This window comes from Globicephala melas, chromosome X (genome assembly GCF_963455315.2).
Source record: "Globicephala melas chromosome X, mGloMel1.2, whole genome shotgun sequence".
Lineage (NCBI taxonomy): Eukaryota > Metazoa > Chordata > Mammalia > Artiodactyla > Delphinidae > Globicephala > Globicephala melas.
This window is the reverse complement of record NC_083335.1, coordinates 36,368,244-36,383,598: the sequence shown is the minus strand read 5'-3', so window position 1 is coordinate 36,383,598 and position 15,355 is coordinate 36,368,244. Positions and strand designations below refer to the sequence as shown.

At 36.0% G+C, this 15,355-nt stretch overlaps 1 protein-coding gene across 4 annotated transcripts in view; it reads left to right on the top strand.

Moving 5' to 3' along the window:
• Nucleotides 1-92: 92 nt before the first annotated feature.
• ATG4A (autophagy related 4A cysteine peptidase) overlaps nucleotides 93-15,355 on the top strand; it is a 64,242-nt gene continuing 48,979 nt past the window's right edge. For 2 of the 4 annotated variants that reach the window (XM_060291915.2, XM_030835778.3), the window contains exon 1: nucleotides 93-199. In XM_060291915.2, the coding sequence (XP_060147898.1) occupies nucleotides 190-199 (10 nt within the window). In that variant the 5' untranslated portion in view covers nucleotides 93-189. Of the gene's footprint in view, nucleotides 200-744; nucleotides 829-15,355 lie in introns of all 4 variants that reach the window. The other 2 variants (XM_070044648.1, XM_060291916.2) reach the window with 2 other exon arrangements.

Below are 15,355 nucleotides of genomic sequence, written 5' to 3'. Positions count from 1 at the left end.
TCCTTTGCTTCTTTTCCCATCGCAGGGCGCCTCTGGGAGTTGCAGTTTGAGCGCAGTTCCGGGCGGGGAGGAGCCTTTGCCGCTGTCTCCGTCTCTGCCGTTAGCAGCGCGGAACTACGAGTCCCGGGGTCCCTTGCGGCCGCCGTAGTCAAGTGGCCGGTGGAATTGGCCCAGGATGACAGCTGGAGAATGGAGTCAGGTACGGGGAGCGGCTTCGTGTAGAACCGGGGTGGGTGGTCGCTGTTGGGGCATTGAGTCGGTGACGCGAAGTGGGTGCGGGGTCATGGCAAGAGAGTTATGGGAGCCAGAAAGTCCTGTCCCACGGGGGCCCTGACCTGCAGTGGTAAGCGGAAGGGAAAACGGTAGCAGCTGAGTACTACCTCCTGAGCTCGAACCAGTGCCTGTGGCCATCCTCCCCCGCCGCCAAAGGAATGGAAAGAACTAGGGGTTAATTATTCTTACGTTTCGACGGAGTGGCATTAGGGCAGAATTCTGCCACAACAGTGATAGCATATGACACCGTAGTAAGGTGATGTGCCAGGGTGATGCCAAAGGCAGGGTGTGATGCCATAGGACCCACTTGATATCTAAGAGATCTCGGGGAGTCCATGGCGTGGTGACATCACAGCTTGATGAGGGTCATCTTGACACTGTGGCATGGTGTTGGCTCTTTAATATCACGATAATAACGGTGACATCGAAGTTTTGCTACAACTATTAAGCTAATAGTGTTTCTATTTATAGGATTCCTAAATAGTGCCATAGCAGAAGAGATGCAAGGCTTATCCTTTATAGGGCATATCCAGGCTGGCATCATACCAAAACCAGGTAACGATAAGAATACACTCAAGAAAGAAACTGACTATGTTTATATTTACCCTGTTATGGTGTAGAACAGAGCTTGGCAACCTTTCCGTAAAGAGCCACATAGTAAATATTTTAGGCTTTGGGGGCCAAAAGGCAAACTCGAGGATAATTTGTAGGTACTTATATGACAAGGGAGAAAACAAATTTCAACAAATATTTATTGATGAAATTCAAGGTATAGTAATAATAATTGAGCTTTTTTTTGTAATATGAGACTACTAATGAGAATAATGGAATTCTTTTGGGGGGATAACATTTTGTTTATTTGGGGCTAATAGTCAGTGTTCCCTATCATCAAAATCATTTCAAATGTTCATCTGTTAATACTGATCTGTAATGAGATTTTACCCATTTCATCTTTGTAAATGTCTTTTCACACAGATAGGTATGAATCCACAAACATATTCTTGTTATTTTTTATTTAAATACATTTTAAATTTCAGAATAGCTTTAGATTTATGGAAAAGTTGCAAAGATAATGCAGAATTCCTGTGTACCCCTCACCCAGTTTCCCCTACTCTTCCTTTCCTATTTTTAACAGCTTTATTGGGATATAGTTTTCATATCATAAAATTCACCCATTTTAAGTATAGTTAAATATTTTTAGTAACTTTATTGAATGGTGCAACCATAATCATAATCAGTTTCAGAACATTTTCATTTCCCCCCAAAGATCCCTCATGCTCATTTATTTACAGTTAATCCTCGTTCCCACTCCCAGCCCCAGGTAACCACTGATCTACTTTGTCTCTATAAATTTGCCTATTCTGGGCATTTCATCTAAATTAAATCAAATAAGAAGTGGTCTTTTGTGCCTGGCTTCTTTCACTTAGCATAATATTTTTTGAGGTTCATCCATATTGTAGCATGTACCAGTACTTCATTAATTTTTTTTTTTTTTTTGCGGTACGCGGGCCTCTCACTGTTGTGGCCTCTCCCATTGTGGAGCACAGGCTCCGGACGTGCAGGCTCAGCGGCCATGGCTCACGGGCCCAGCCGCTCCGCGGCATGTGGGATCTTCCCGGACCGGGGCACGAACCGGTGTCCCCTGCATTAGCAGACGGACTCTCAACCACTGCGCCACCAGGGAAGCCCCTTCATTAATTTTTATTGCCAAATAGTATTCCATTATGTGGCTATAAAACATTTTGTCTGTCTACTCGCTACACATGTAGGTTGTTTCCAGTTTTTGGCTATTATGAATAATGCTGCTAAGGACATTAGCGTGCGAGTCTTTGTGTGGACAGGTGTTTTTGTTTCTCTTTGGTAGGAACCTAAGGGTGGAATGACTGCATGATATGGCAAATTTATCTTTAACTTTATAAGAAACTATAAAACTATTTTCCAAAGCGGCAGTACTGTTTTGCATTGTCACTAGTAATGTATGAGGGTTTCTGTTTCTCCACGTCCTTGCCAACATTTGTTATTGTCTTTTTGATATAGCCATTCTGAATGGATGTGAAATTATATCTTATTGTAGTTATAATTTGTACGTCCTTAGTGACTAATGATGATGAGCGCCCTTTCATTTACTTACTAACCATTCATACATCTTTTCCATTTTTAAATTGAGTTATTATCTTTATTGTCTTTTTATTATTGAGTTGTAAGAATTATTTATATATTCTGGATACAAGTCCCTGTAGATATGATATGTGGATATTTTCTCCCACTCTGTTGCTCGTCTTTTCATTTTCTTAATGATGTCTTTTGAAGTGCAAAAGTTTTAAGTTTTGACAAGATCTAATTTATTGGTTTTTTTTCTTTTATGGGTCATGCTTTTGGTGTTGTACACTTTTAAAAATTGTACAATTTAATGTTATTAGTATTTTAGAATTGTGTTACCATCACCACACTCTTATTTGAAACATTTCCATTACCCCAGAAAGAAACCTCATGCCTGTTTTCACTCTCTCCCCATTTCCACTCCCAGGCCTAGGCAACCACTAATTTATTTTTTGTCTCTATGGATTTTCATTTTGGGGGATTTTATATAAATAGAATCATACAGTATGTAATCTTTTGTGTCTGGCTTCTTTCACTTAGTATAAGGTTTTTGAAATTTATCCAAATTTTAGTTTATATCAATACTTCATTCATTTTAATGACTGAGTAATATTCCATTGTTTGGCTATACCATATTTCACTTATCTGTTCATGAGTTCGTTGGTTTCTGCCTTTTGGTTATTATGAATAATGCCGTCATAAACATTCACGTACACGTTTCTGTGCAGACATGTGTTTTCATTTCTCTTAGCACGTATCTAGGAGGGGAATTGCTGGGCCATATGGTAGCTCTATGTTTAACTTTGTGAGGAACTGCCAGACTTTACCAAAGTGGCTGCACCATTTCCCTTCCCACCAGCAATGTAGGAGGGTTAGAATTTCTCCACATCTTTACCAACACTTGTTAATGTCTTTTTTATTATAGCCATTCTAGTGAGTGCAAAGTGGTATCTCACTGTGATTTTGTTGTTTTGACCTGTGACAGCATGGGATGCATATAAAGCATGTTGACATTACTTATGATTCAAACAATGTTAGCTGTTGAAATGACTTTCCTGCAGTGTAAATTTCACATATAAGTGCTGTTTTGCCTTGTAATTTTAAGTTGAATTAATTAAGAAACATTATCAAGTCTGGAGCAAAAGCTAATTTCCAGGGCCATTCGGTGTTTGGTAGTAGTGGTTGAAGGCAGTTCTTCCAACAGTTAAAAAATGTAAAAATCATTCCTACCTTCCTTACCATAAGAAAAACACATAGTGGATCTAATTTGGCCTGCCAGATGTAGTTTGCTGATGGCTGGTGTGTGAAAGTGTCCTGTATTTAGCAGGTGTTCAATAACTATTTATCCAGTTGATTACAGAGGTACAGTAGGCCTGTTGTGTGGTATTCACACAGGATTGGGTATAGTAACATTTCGCCATAATAATACATCAAGAAATTGGATTTGATTGTCAGAAACAGCTGGAAAAACAACTCCAAGTGCCTCTCCTACTGAGTGACTTGTTTGGGTAATCTTCCTTTATAGACTGTGTGTTGTGCTTTTATTTTATTTGATATGACAGGATGGTTAACTTTCAATTCTGAGTCCCTTAAGGCCAAGGGTAAGGTATTCTTTGACTCTTTGGAAGCTTTCAAAGGTGTCTTCCCTTTTGTCACTGTCCTCAAGTATGGAGGAACAATGTGGTTACTGTTTATCAAGAAGAGTCAAAGGGGGGCCCTGTTAGGGACTCACTCCGTTGCTGTGCATACAATTGCATATTCCCTTTACTACTGGTCTTATAGAGTTTAGGTCCTAGAACAAGCCAAGTTCACCTTCTGGCCTTTAGAATAACTAACGTTTACTGATCACATGTGTCAGGTATTGGGCTTATCTCATTTAATCCTTCAAAACAACCCTATGAGGGAGGTACCATTATCCTCCAGTCTCCACCTTTTAAAAAATGAGGATACAGGCACAGAGAAGCGAAGTAGCATGCCTGAGGTCACACGATTTGGCAAAAGTTGGAGCTAAAATTAAAATCCACTGCTATTCTACCCCAAAGCCCTAGCACTTAACCACTGCAACATACTGCTCAATATTGCTGAAGATGAAATTATGTGTAACTGCAAACCTCAGGGGCTTCCCTGGTGGCGCAGTGGTTGGGAGTCCGCCTGCCGATGCAGGGGACACGGGTTCGTGCCCCAGTCTGGGAGGATCCCACATCCCGCGGAGCGGCTGGGCCCGTGAGCCATGGCCGCTGAGCCTGTGCGTCCGGAGCCTGTGCTCCGCAATGGGAGAGGCCACAACAGTGAGAGGCCCGCGCACAGCAAAAAAAAAAAAAAAAGCAAACCTCAGGTAACGGAATACTAATTCCTGTCAGAGCTCTTTGGGCTGTAACACTACCTATGATTCTTGGGAAATGTCATGATTTTCATGCTCTAGAGCAACACTGTCCAGTAGAACTTTTTGTGATGATGGGAAAGTTCTGTATCTATGCTGTTCTGGTAGGGTAGCCACTAGTCACACTGAGCACTTGAAATGTGTCCAGGGACTAAATTTTAAATTTAATTTTAATTATTTTTAATTTAAATAGCTTCATGTGGCAAGTGGTTATCATTGTGGACAGTGCAGAGAGAGGCAGTTTCCCCCTACTTGCTCCTTTCTAATTATCACTAAACATTTTATTTAATGTAAATATTCTTTCCATAGCACAGCTGGAAACCAATATATTCTATAGTGAAACAAACTTGAGGAAACCCTACAGAGGTATATGACAGTTAACTGTATGACAGTCACAGGAATAGGTTCTGTCTTATCCAGAGTGAAACTTCTCCATTCCCACCACTTACTAGGTAAAGTTTGAACAACTGGCCTGAAGACCCTTTGCGATTGATTTTTTTCACTGTTTGCAGATGTAAGTTGTTTATGTGGTTAATTGCAAACAATTCACAATAGCCAGTTGCCTGGTTTAAGATGAGACATTTTAATCTGTGGCTCTAATATTTTTTTAAGCACATGTTTCAATCCTACAGATAAAAATGTCCTTGGTATTGTGTGTCACTGACCTATGCAAATCTTCCCCGTTTAAATCTCTCTCTTCGTAAAGCTGGCATATTGTTATAAGCTATTATAATAAAACATTTTATTTACTTGCTCCCTGGGTTTTAGCTTCCACACACTCTTGTTTTCTGAGTTATTTGCTTTATAAATGGTTTACTTTTAAACTTTTTACTATAAAGAATAAGGGACTCACAAGAAGTTGCAAAAACTGTACCATACACTCTTCATCCAGTTTACCCCAATCATTACATTTTATGTAATTATAATACAAGGTAAGAAACAGGAAATTGACATTGGTAGGATGTGTGTGTACAGTTCTATATTATTTTCTCACTTGCGTAGATTTGTGCAACCATAACTGCAATCAAGATACAGAAATATTCCTTCACTAGAAAGCTACCCCTTCATAGTCACAGCTGTCCACAACCCTGCCAAATACTAATTTGTTTTCCTACTCTATAATTTTGTCATTTTGAGAATTTTATATAAATGAAGTAATGGAGAATGTGATACTTTCCAATTTTTTCCACTTTGTTTAATGACCTTGAGACCCATCCAGGTTGATACATGTATCAGTAGTCTGTTCTTTTTTTATTGCTGAGGAGTGTTTCATGCTATGGGTATACCACAGTTTGTTTAACCATTTACCTAATGAGAGACATTTTGGTTATTTGCAGTTTGGGTCTGTTGCAAATAAAACTGTTATAAACATTTGAGTATAGGATTTAGTGTAGACATAACTCTCATTTGTCTGAGATACATGCCCAGGAGAGTAATTGCTGGGTCATATGGTAAGTGTATGTTTAGTTTTTAAAGAAACTTCTCCAGAGTGGCTGTATAGCATTTTACACTCCCACTGGCAATGTATGAGAGATCCAGTTTCTCTGCATCCTTACCAGCATTGTCGTTGTAATTGTTTCTTATTTTAGCCATTCTGATAGGTGCATAGTGATATCTTATTGTGGTTTTATTTGCATTTCTCTAGTGGCTAACGATGGTCAGTATTTTTTCATGTGTTTATTTTCCATCCCTATATCTTCAGTGAAATGTCTCTTCATGTCCTTTGCCTATTTTCTTTAAAATAAAAAAAAATTATGAGGTAGCAGTGGTTAATAACCTATGTTTCATGTGTACAATATTTTATTTCTGTGTACACGACAGTGGGCTCACCACCAAAAATCTAGTTTCTATCTATCACCATGCAGTTGACCCCCGTTGCCCATTTTGCCATCCCTCCACCCCTTCCCTTCTTGTAACCACTACTCTGTTCTCTGTATCTATGTGTTTGTTTATATTTGGTTTCATTTGTTCATTTATTTTGTTTGTTTATACATTTCACATATAAGTGAAATCATACAGTATTTGTCTTTTTCCATCTGACTTATTTCACTTAGCATAATACCTCAAATTCCATCTACATTATTGCAAATCCTTTGCCCATTTTATAATTGCATTGTTTGGATTTTTTTGTTTTTTACCTGTTGAATTTTGAGAGTTCTTTATATATTCTAGATATAAGTTCTTTGTCACATATGTAGTTTGCAAATATTTTTCTACCAGTCTATGGCTTGTCCTTTCATCTTATTAATAGGATTTTTTTCATAGAGCAAGAGCTTTTAATTTTGATGATGTCCAGTTCATCAATTTTTTTCTTTTATGGATTGTGCTTTTGTTGCTATGTCTAAGGACTCTTCACTAAGCCCTCGGTCTCAAAGATTTTCTCCTAGATTTTCTTCTAAAGTTTTTTTAGTTATATTTTACCTTCAAGTCCATGATTCATTTTGAGTTAATTTTTGTATTTAGTGTGAGGTTTAGGTTGAGGTTAATTTTTTTAAACTATGGATGTCCAGTTGCTTCAGCTCTATTGAATTGCTTTTGTACTATAGTAGAAAATGAGTATGCTGTACTTGTATAGGCCTATTTTGGGGTTCTCTTTTCTGATTCATTGATCTGTGTGTCTGTCCCTTTGCCATCTCACACAGTCTTGATTACTATAGCTCTATAATAAATTTTAAAATCGGGTAGAGTGATACTTCTTCCTTTATTATTTTTCAGTATTGTTTGTTTGTCTTTCCCTATACTTTTCAGAATAAGCTTGCCTATATCTAAAAAAAGTTTGCTAGGATGTTGATAGGAATTGTATAAGAACTGTATATCACTTTGGGGAGAACTGAAATCTTTACTATGGTGAGTCTTTCAATTCATGAACAGGGCATATCTCTCCATTTATTCACATCTTCTTTTATTTCTTTTGCTAGCATCGTGTCGTTTTCAGCATTGTGTAGTTTTTAACATACAAGTCCTGTATATGTTTTGCTAGAATTATAATTATTTCATTTTTTGTGTGACTGTTAATGGTATTGTATTTTAAATTTTGGTTTCCATGTGTTCATTGCTAGTACATAGTAATGCAATTGATTTTTATATAATTTGTACCCGGCAATGTTGCTGAATTTACTGATTAAGTTCTAGGAGGTTTTTTCTGTTGTTGGTTTCTTTGGATTTTCTTTGTAGACCATCTTGTCATCTGCAAATAGGGACAGTGGTATTTCTTTCTTTCCACTTTTTATGCCTCTTATTTCTCTGTCTTCTCTTATTGTTCTGGCTCAGAATTCCAGTACTATGTGTAATAGCTGTGGTGAGAGCTGAACCTTTGCTTTGTTTCCAATCCTAGGGGGAAAGCAGTCAATCTTTCAGCATTAAGTGTGATGTTAACTGTAGTTTTTTTTGGGTAGATATTCTTTTTAAAATTGAGGCAATTCCCCCCTAATTCCTAGTTTTCTGAGGATTTTTATCGTCAATAAATGTTGAATTTTGTCAAATAGCTTTTTCAGTATCCACTAATATGACCATGTGATTTTTTTTATTACACTGATTGATTTTCAAATATTGAACCCAGCTTGCATCCCTGAAATAAATCCACTTGGTCATAGTGTATAAATTTGTTTACATATTGCTGAATTCTATTTGCTAATATTTTGTTAAGGATTTTTGTGTCTCTATTCATGAATGATATTGGCATGTTATTTAATTTTTCAGTACTATCTTTGTCTGATTTTCATATCAATGAGATATTAGCCTTATAATAAGAATTGGGAAGTATTTCCTCCTCTTGTATTTTCTGGAAGAGATTGTGTAATAGTATCTACACAAAATTAATTGTGTATTAATTTTCCTTCAAGTGGTTGGTAGAATTCTCTAGTATAACCAACTGGGCCTGGAGATTTTTTTGGAGTTTTTTTTTTTTTTTAAAGGGAATTTTATTTTTATTTATTTATTTATTTATTTTTGCCTGTGTTGGGTCTTCCTTGCTGTGCAGGCTTTCTTTAGTTGCAGTGAGCGGGAGCTACTCCTCCTTGAGGTGCACGGGCTTCTCATTGTGGTGGCCTCTCTCGTTGGGGAGCACAGGCTCCAGGCACACCGGCTTCAGTAGTTGTGGCTCGCAGGCTCTAGAGCGCAGGCCCAGTAGTTGTGGTGCATGGGCCCAGTTGCTCCATGGCATGTGGGATCTTCCTGGACCAGGGCTCAAACCTGTGTCCCCTTCATTAGCAGGCAGATTCTTAACCACTGCGCCACCAGGGAAGCTCTGGAGTTTTAAAAGTACAGATTCAATTTCCTTAATAGCTATAGGACTACTAAAATTATCTATTTCATATTGGGTGTTTGTTTGTGTTTTTCATGGAATTGGTCCAGTTTTCAAAATTGTAAAATTTGTTTGTCATATTTCCTTTATCCTTTTGGTGTTTGCAGAGTCTCTAGTGATATCCCCTGTCTTGTTCTGATATTAATAATTTGTGTTTTCTCTTTTTTTTTATTTGTCATTCTCGCTAGAGATTTGTCTATTTTATTGCTCTTTTCAAAGAATCAGCTCTTTATGTCATTGATTTTTCTCTATTAATTTTCAGTTTTCAATCTCATTGATTTTTGCTCTTAAATTGATTATTTCCTTCCTTGTCCTTGCTTTGGGTTTATTTTACTCTTATTTTTCTAGTTTTTTTTTTTAAGGTGGGAAAATTTGAGACTTTTCCTCTTTTCTGAGGTAAGCATTTAGTGCTATAAATTTCCCACTCAGCAGCGGTTTAGCTGCATATCACATATTTTTTTATTGTGGTAAAAAACACATAATATGAAATCTACCCTCTTAAAATTCTAAGTGTACATTACACAATATTGTTAACTATAGGCACAATTTTTAAAAAATGTTATTTTATTTTAAAATTATTTTTAAAAAATTTATTTATATTTATTTATTTATTTTTGGCTGCGTTGGGTCTTCATTGCTGCATGTGGGCTTTCTCTAGTTGCGATGAGCAGGGGCTACTCTTCATTGTGGTACGTGGGCTTCTCATTGCGGTGGCTTCTCTTTGTTGCAGAGCACAGGCTCTAGGCATGCGGCTTCTGTAGTTGTGGCACGTGGGCTCAGTAGTTGTGGCTTGCAGGCTCTAGAGCACAGGCTCAGCAGTTGTGGCGCATAGGCTTAGTTGCTCCATGGCATGTGGGATCTTCCCAGACCAGGGCTTGAACCCATGTCCCCTGCATTGGCAGGCAGATTCTTAACCACTGTGCCACCAGGGAAGTCCTCCCCACAATGTTGTTTTCATCTTGCATGACTGAAACTCTATACCCATTGAATAGCAACTCCCCATTTCTCCCTCCCCCTAGTCCCTGGCAACCACCATTCTTTCAGTTTCTATGAGTTTGACTACTTTAGATACCTCATTTAAGTGGAACTATGCAGTATTTGATCTTCTGTGACTGGCTTATTTCACTTAGCACAAGGTCCTCAAGTTCCATCTGTGTTGTAGCATATTGCAGGATTTCCTTTTTATATGGCAGACTAATATTCTATTGTATTTATATACCATATATATACCACATTTTCTTTATTCATTCATTGATGGACATTTAGGTTATTTCTTCCTCTTGGCCATTGTGAATAATGCTGCAATGAACATGGGAGTGCAAATATCTCTTCCAAAGCCTATTTTCAATTCTTTTGGTTAAATACCCAGAAATGGTATTGCTGGATTATATAGTAGTTCTATTTTTAATTTTTTAGGAGCATCTATACTATTTTTCCATAACAGTGGCATCATTTTACATTCCTACCAACAGTGTAGAAAGGTTTCATTTCTCTACATCTTTGCCAACACTTGTTATTTTTTTTTAAATAGCCATCCTAGCAGGAGTGAGATGATGTCTAATTGTGGTTTTAATTTGCATTTCCCCGATGATTAGTGATGGTGAGCACTTTTTTCATATATCTGTTGGCCATTTGGATGTCTTCTTTGGAGAGATGTCTATTCAAGTCCTTTGCCCATTTTAAAATAAAGTTGCTATTATTATTTGCTATTGAGTTGTAGGAGTTCCTTATATATTTTGGATATAAACCCCTTATCAGAGATATGGTTTACATATATATATATATATATATATATATATATATATATATATATATATAAAATCTCCTATACTGTAGGTTGCCTTTTCATTCTGTTGATTGTTTCCCTTGCTATGCAGAAGATTTTTAGTTTGATGTAGTCCCATCTGTCTGTTTTTGTTTTGGTTGCCTGTGCTTTTAGTGTCATATCCAAGAAATCATTGCCAAGACCAATATCTTGAAGTTTTTTCCCTAGGTTTTCTTCTAAGTGTTTTATAGTTTTAGGTCTTCTGCTGAAGGCTTTAATTTTGAGTTGATTTTTGTGTGTGGTGTAAGATAAGGGTCTAGTTTCATTCTTTTACATGTGAATATTCAGTTTGCCCCACACCATTTGTTGAAGTGACTATCCTTTTCCCATTGTGTACTCTTGGCACCCTTGTTAAAGATCATTTGACCATATATGTGTGGGTTTATTTCTGGGTACTGTGCTGTGTTCCATTGGTCCATATGTCTGTCTTTATGCCAGCACCATTTTGTTTTGATTACTGTAACTTTGTAATATGTTTTGAAATTAGGAAGTGTGAGGTACCTAGCTTTGTTCTTCTTTCTCAAGATTGTTTTGGCTATTTGGGGTTCTTTGTGGTTCTACATGAATTTTAGGATTTTTTTCTATTTCTATAAAAAATGCCATTGGGATTTTGATAGGGATCATATTGAACATGTAGATTGATTTGGATAGTGTGGACATTTGAACAATATTGTCTTACAGTCAATTAACATGAGATATCTTTCCGTGTATTTGTACCTTTAAATTCCTTCCAGCAATGTTTTGTAATTTTCAGTGTGCAAGAGTTTCACCTCTTTGGTTAAATTTATTCCTAAGTATTTTATTCTTTTTGATGCTGTTTTAAATGAAATTGGTTTCTAAATTTCCATTTCAGATGGTTCATTGTTAGCATATAGAAATATAACTGATTTTTGTATATTGATTTTGTATCCTGTAAAGACTTAATAGTTAGAGCATATGCTATTAATTTATTAGTTCTAACAATTTTTGTGGTGTCTTTAGAGTTTTCTACATATAAGGTCATGTCATATATAAACAGAACTAATTTTACTTCCTCCTTTCTAATTTGAGTGCCTTTTGTTTCTTTTTATTGCCTAATGGCTCTGGCTAGAACTTCCAGTACTATGTTGAATAGAAGTGGTGAGAGTGGGCATCTTTGTCTTGTTCCTGAATGAGGAAATCTTTCAGTTTTTCATGACGGAGTATGATGTTAACTGTGGACTTTTTATATATGGCTTTTATCATGTAGAGGTAATTTCCTTTTATTCCTAGTTTGTTGAGTTAAGAATACTCAACTTTTTAACCTGAAAAAGTGTTGAATTTTGTCAAATGCTTTTTCTGCATCTATTGAGATGATCATGTGATATTTTTCTCCCTTCATTATGTTAATGTGGTGTATCACATTGATTGATTTACATATGTTGAGTTATCCTTGCATCCTGGAGATAAATTCTACTTGGTTATGGTGTATAATTTTTTTAATGTACTGTTGAATTTGGTTTGCTAGCATTTTGTTGAAAATTTTTGTGTCTATATTCATCAGGGATATTGGCCTATTGTTTTCTTTTCTTGTAGTGTCTTTCTTCTGGTTTTTGCATCAGGATAGTGCTGGCCTCACAAAGTGAACTGGGAAGGGCTCCCTCTTTTTCAGCTTTTTGGAAGAGTTTGAGAAAGATTGGCTTCTGAAACTCTTTTTAAAAAGGAATGAAGTTAATTCTTTAAATTAAGAATTAACTTAGACATGAATTGAAAGTTAATTCTTTAAAATAAGTTAATTTTTCTTTAAATGTTTTATAGAATTCACCAGTGAATCCATCTGGTCCTGGGCTTTTTATTTGTTGGAATGTTTTTGATTACTGAGTCAATCTCCTTGCTACTTATAGTTCTGTTCAGATTTTCTGTTTCTTCATGATTGTCTTGATTAGTTATATATTTCTAGGAATTTATCCATTTCTTCTAGGTTATCCAATTTGTTGATGTATAATTGTTCATGGTAGTCAATATAATCCTTTTAATTTCTATGGCATTCATTATATCTCCTCTTTCATTTAAAATTTTTTCCTCTTTCATTTTTGATTTTATTTATGAGTATTTTTTTAAACTACTGTAGTTAAAGGTCTGTACATTTTGATGATCTTTAAAAAAACTCAGCACTTAGTATCATCGATTTCTTTCTATTCTCTATTTTGTTTATTTCTGCTCTTAATTACTTCCTTCCCCTAACTTTGGGCTTAATATGTTCTTTTTTTCTAGTTTATTGAGGTGTAATATTAGATTGTTCATTTGAAAAATTTCTTCTCTTTTAATGTAGGCAATTTTCACTATAAACTTCCCTCTTAGTACTGCTATTGCTGCATTCCATAAATTTTAGTATGATGTGCTTTCATTTTCATTTGTCTCAAGGTATTTTCCAATTTCCCTTTTGATTTCTTCTGTGATTCACTGGTTGTTCAAGAGTGTGTTTTTAAATTTCCACATATTTGTGAATTTTCCAGTTTTCCTCCTGCTATTATTTTCCAGTTCCATTCCATTGTGGTTGGAAAATATAGTTGGTATGATCCCAACCTTTTAAAATTTGTTAAGAATTATTTTGTTACCTAACATGTGATCTGTCTTAGGAAATGTTCTGTGTGCACTTGAGAAGAATGTGTATTTTGCTGCTATTGGGTGGAATGTTCTATATATGGCTGTCAGGCTCATATAGTGTTGCTCAAGTCTTTTGTTTTCTTACTGATCTCATGTCTGAGTATTCTGTCCATTATTGAGAGTGACATGTTGAAATCCCCTACTAATATTTTGTTGCTGTCTATATCTCCCTTCAGTTTTGTCAGTGTTTGCTTCATATGTTTGTGTCCTCTGACATTGCATGCTTTATATTTGTGTTGTTATAACTTACTGGTGAATTGACTTTTTATCATTATATAATGTCTTTCTTTGTATTTCTTGGCAATTTTTTTAAACTTAAAATCGATTTTGTGTGATATAAGTATACCACGCCTATGCTCTTTTGATTACACTTTGCATGGAATGTCTTTTTCCATCCTTTCAAATTCAGCTTATGTGTGTCCTTAAATCTAAAGTGAGTCTCCTGTGGTTTTCTGAGTACAGGTCTCTTGCCTCCTTAGGCAGGTTTATTCCTAGGTATTTTATTCTTTTTGTTGCAATGGTAAATGAGATTGTTTCCTTAATTTTTCTTTCTGATCTTTCATTGTTAGTGTATAGGAATGCAAGAGATTTCTGTGTATTAATTTTGTATTCTTCAACTTTACCAATTTCATTGATTAGCTCTAGTAGTTTTCTGGTGGCATCTTTAGGATTTTCTATGTATAGTATCATGTCATCTGCAAATAGTGACAGATTTGCTTCTTCTTTTCCAATTTGGATTCCTTTTATTTCTTTTTCTTCTCTGATTGCTGTGGCTAGGACTTCCAAAACTATGTTGAATAATAGTGGTGAGAGTGGACATCCTTGTATTTTTCCAGATCCTCGAGGAAATGCTTTCAGTTTTTCACCATCGAGAATGATGTTTGCTGTGGGTTTGTTGTATATGGCCTTTATTATGTTGAGGTAGGTTCCCTCTATACCCACTTTCTGGAGAGTTTTTTTTATCATAAATGGGTGCTGAATTTTGTCAAAAGCTTTTTCTGCATCTATTGAGATAATCATATGTTTTTTATTCTTCAATTTGTTACTATGGTGTATCACATTGATTAGTTTTCATATATTGAAGAATCCTTGCATCCCTGAGTTAAACCCCACTTGATCATGGTGTATGATCCTTTTAATGTGTTGTTGGATTCTGTTTGCTAGTATTTTCTTGAGGATTTTTGTATGTATGTTCATCAGTGATACTGATGAAAGAAATCAAAGATGACACAGATGGAGAGATATACCATGTTCTTGGATTGGAAGAATCAATATTGTGAAAATGACTATACTACCCAAAGCAATCTACAGATTCAGTGCAATCCTTATCAAATTACCAATGGCACTTTTCACAGAATTAGAACAAAAATTTTACAATTTGCACAGAGACACAAAAGACCCTGAATAGCCAAAGCAACCTCGAGAAAGAAAAACAGAGCTGGAGGAATCACGTTCCCTGACTTCAGACTATGCTACAAAGCTACAGTAATCAAGACAGTATTGTACTGGCACAAAAACAGAAATATAGATCACTGGAACAGGATAGAAAGCCCAGAGATAAACCCACGCATCTATGATCACCTAATCTATGACAAAGGAGGCAAGAATATACAATAGAGAAAAGACAGTCTCTTCAGTAAGTGGTGCTGGGAAAACTGGACAGCTACATGCAAAAGAATGAAATTAGAACACTCCCTAACACCATACACAAAAATAAACTCAAAATGGATTAAAGACCTAAATGTAAAGCTGGACACTATAAAATTCTTAGAGGAAAACACGGCAAAACACTCTGTGACATAAATCACAGCAATATCTTTTTTGACCCACCTCCTAGAATAATGAAAAT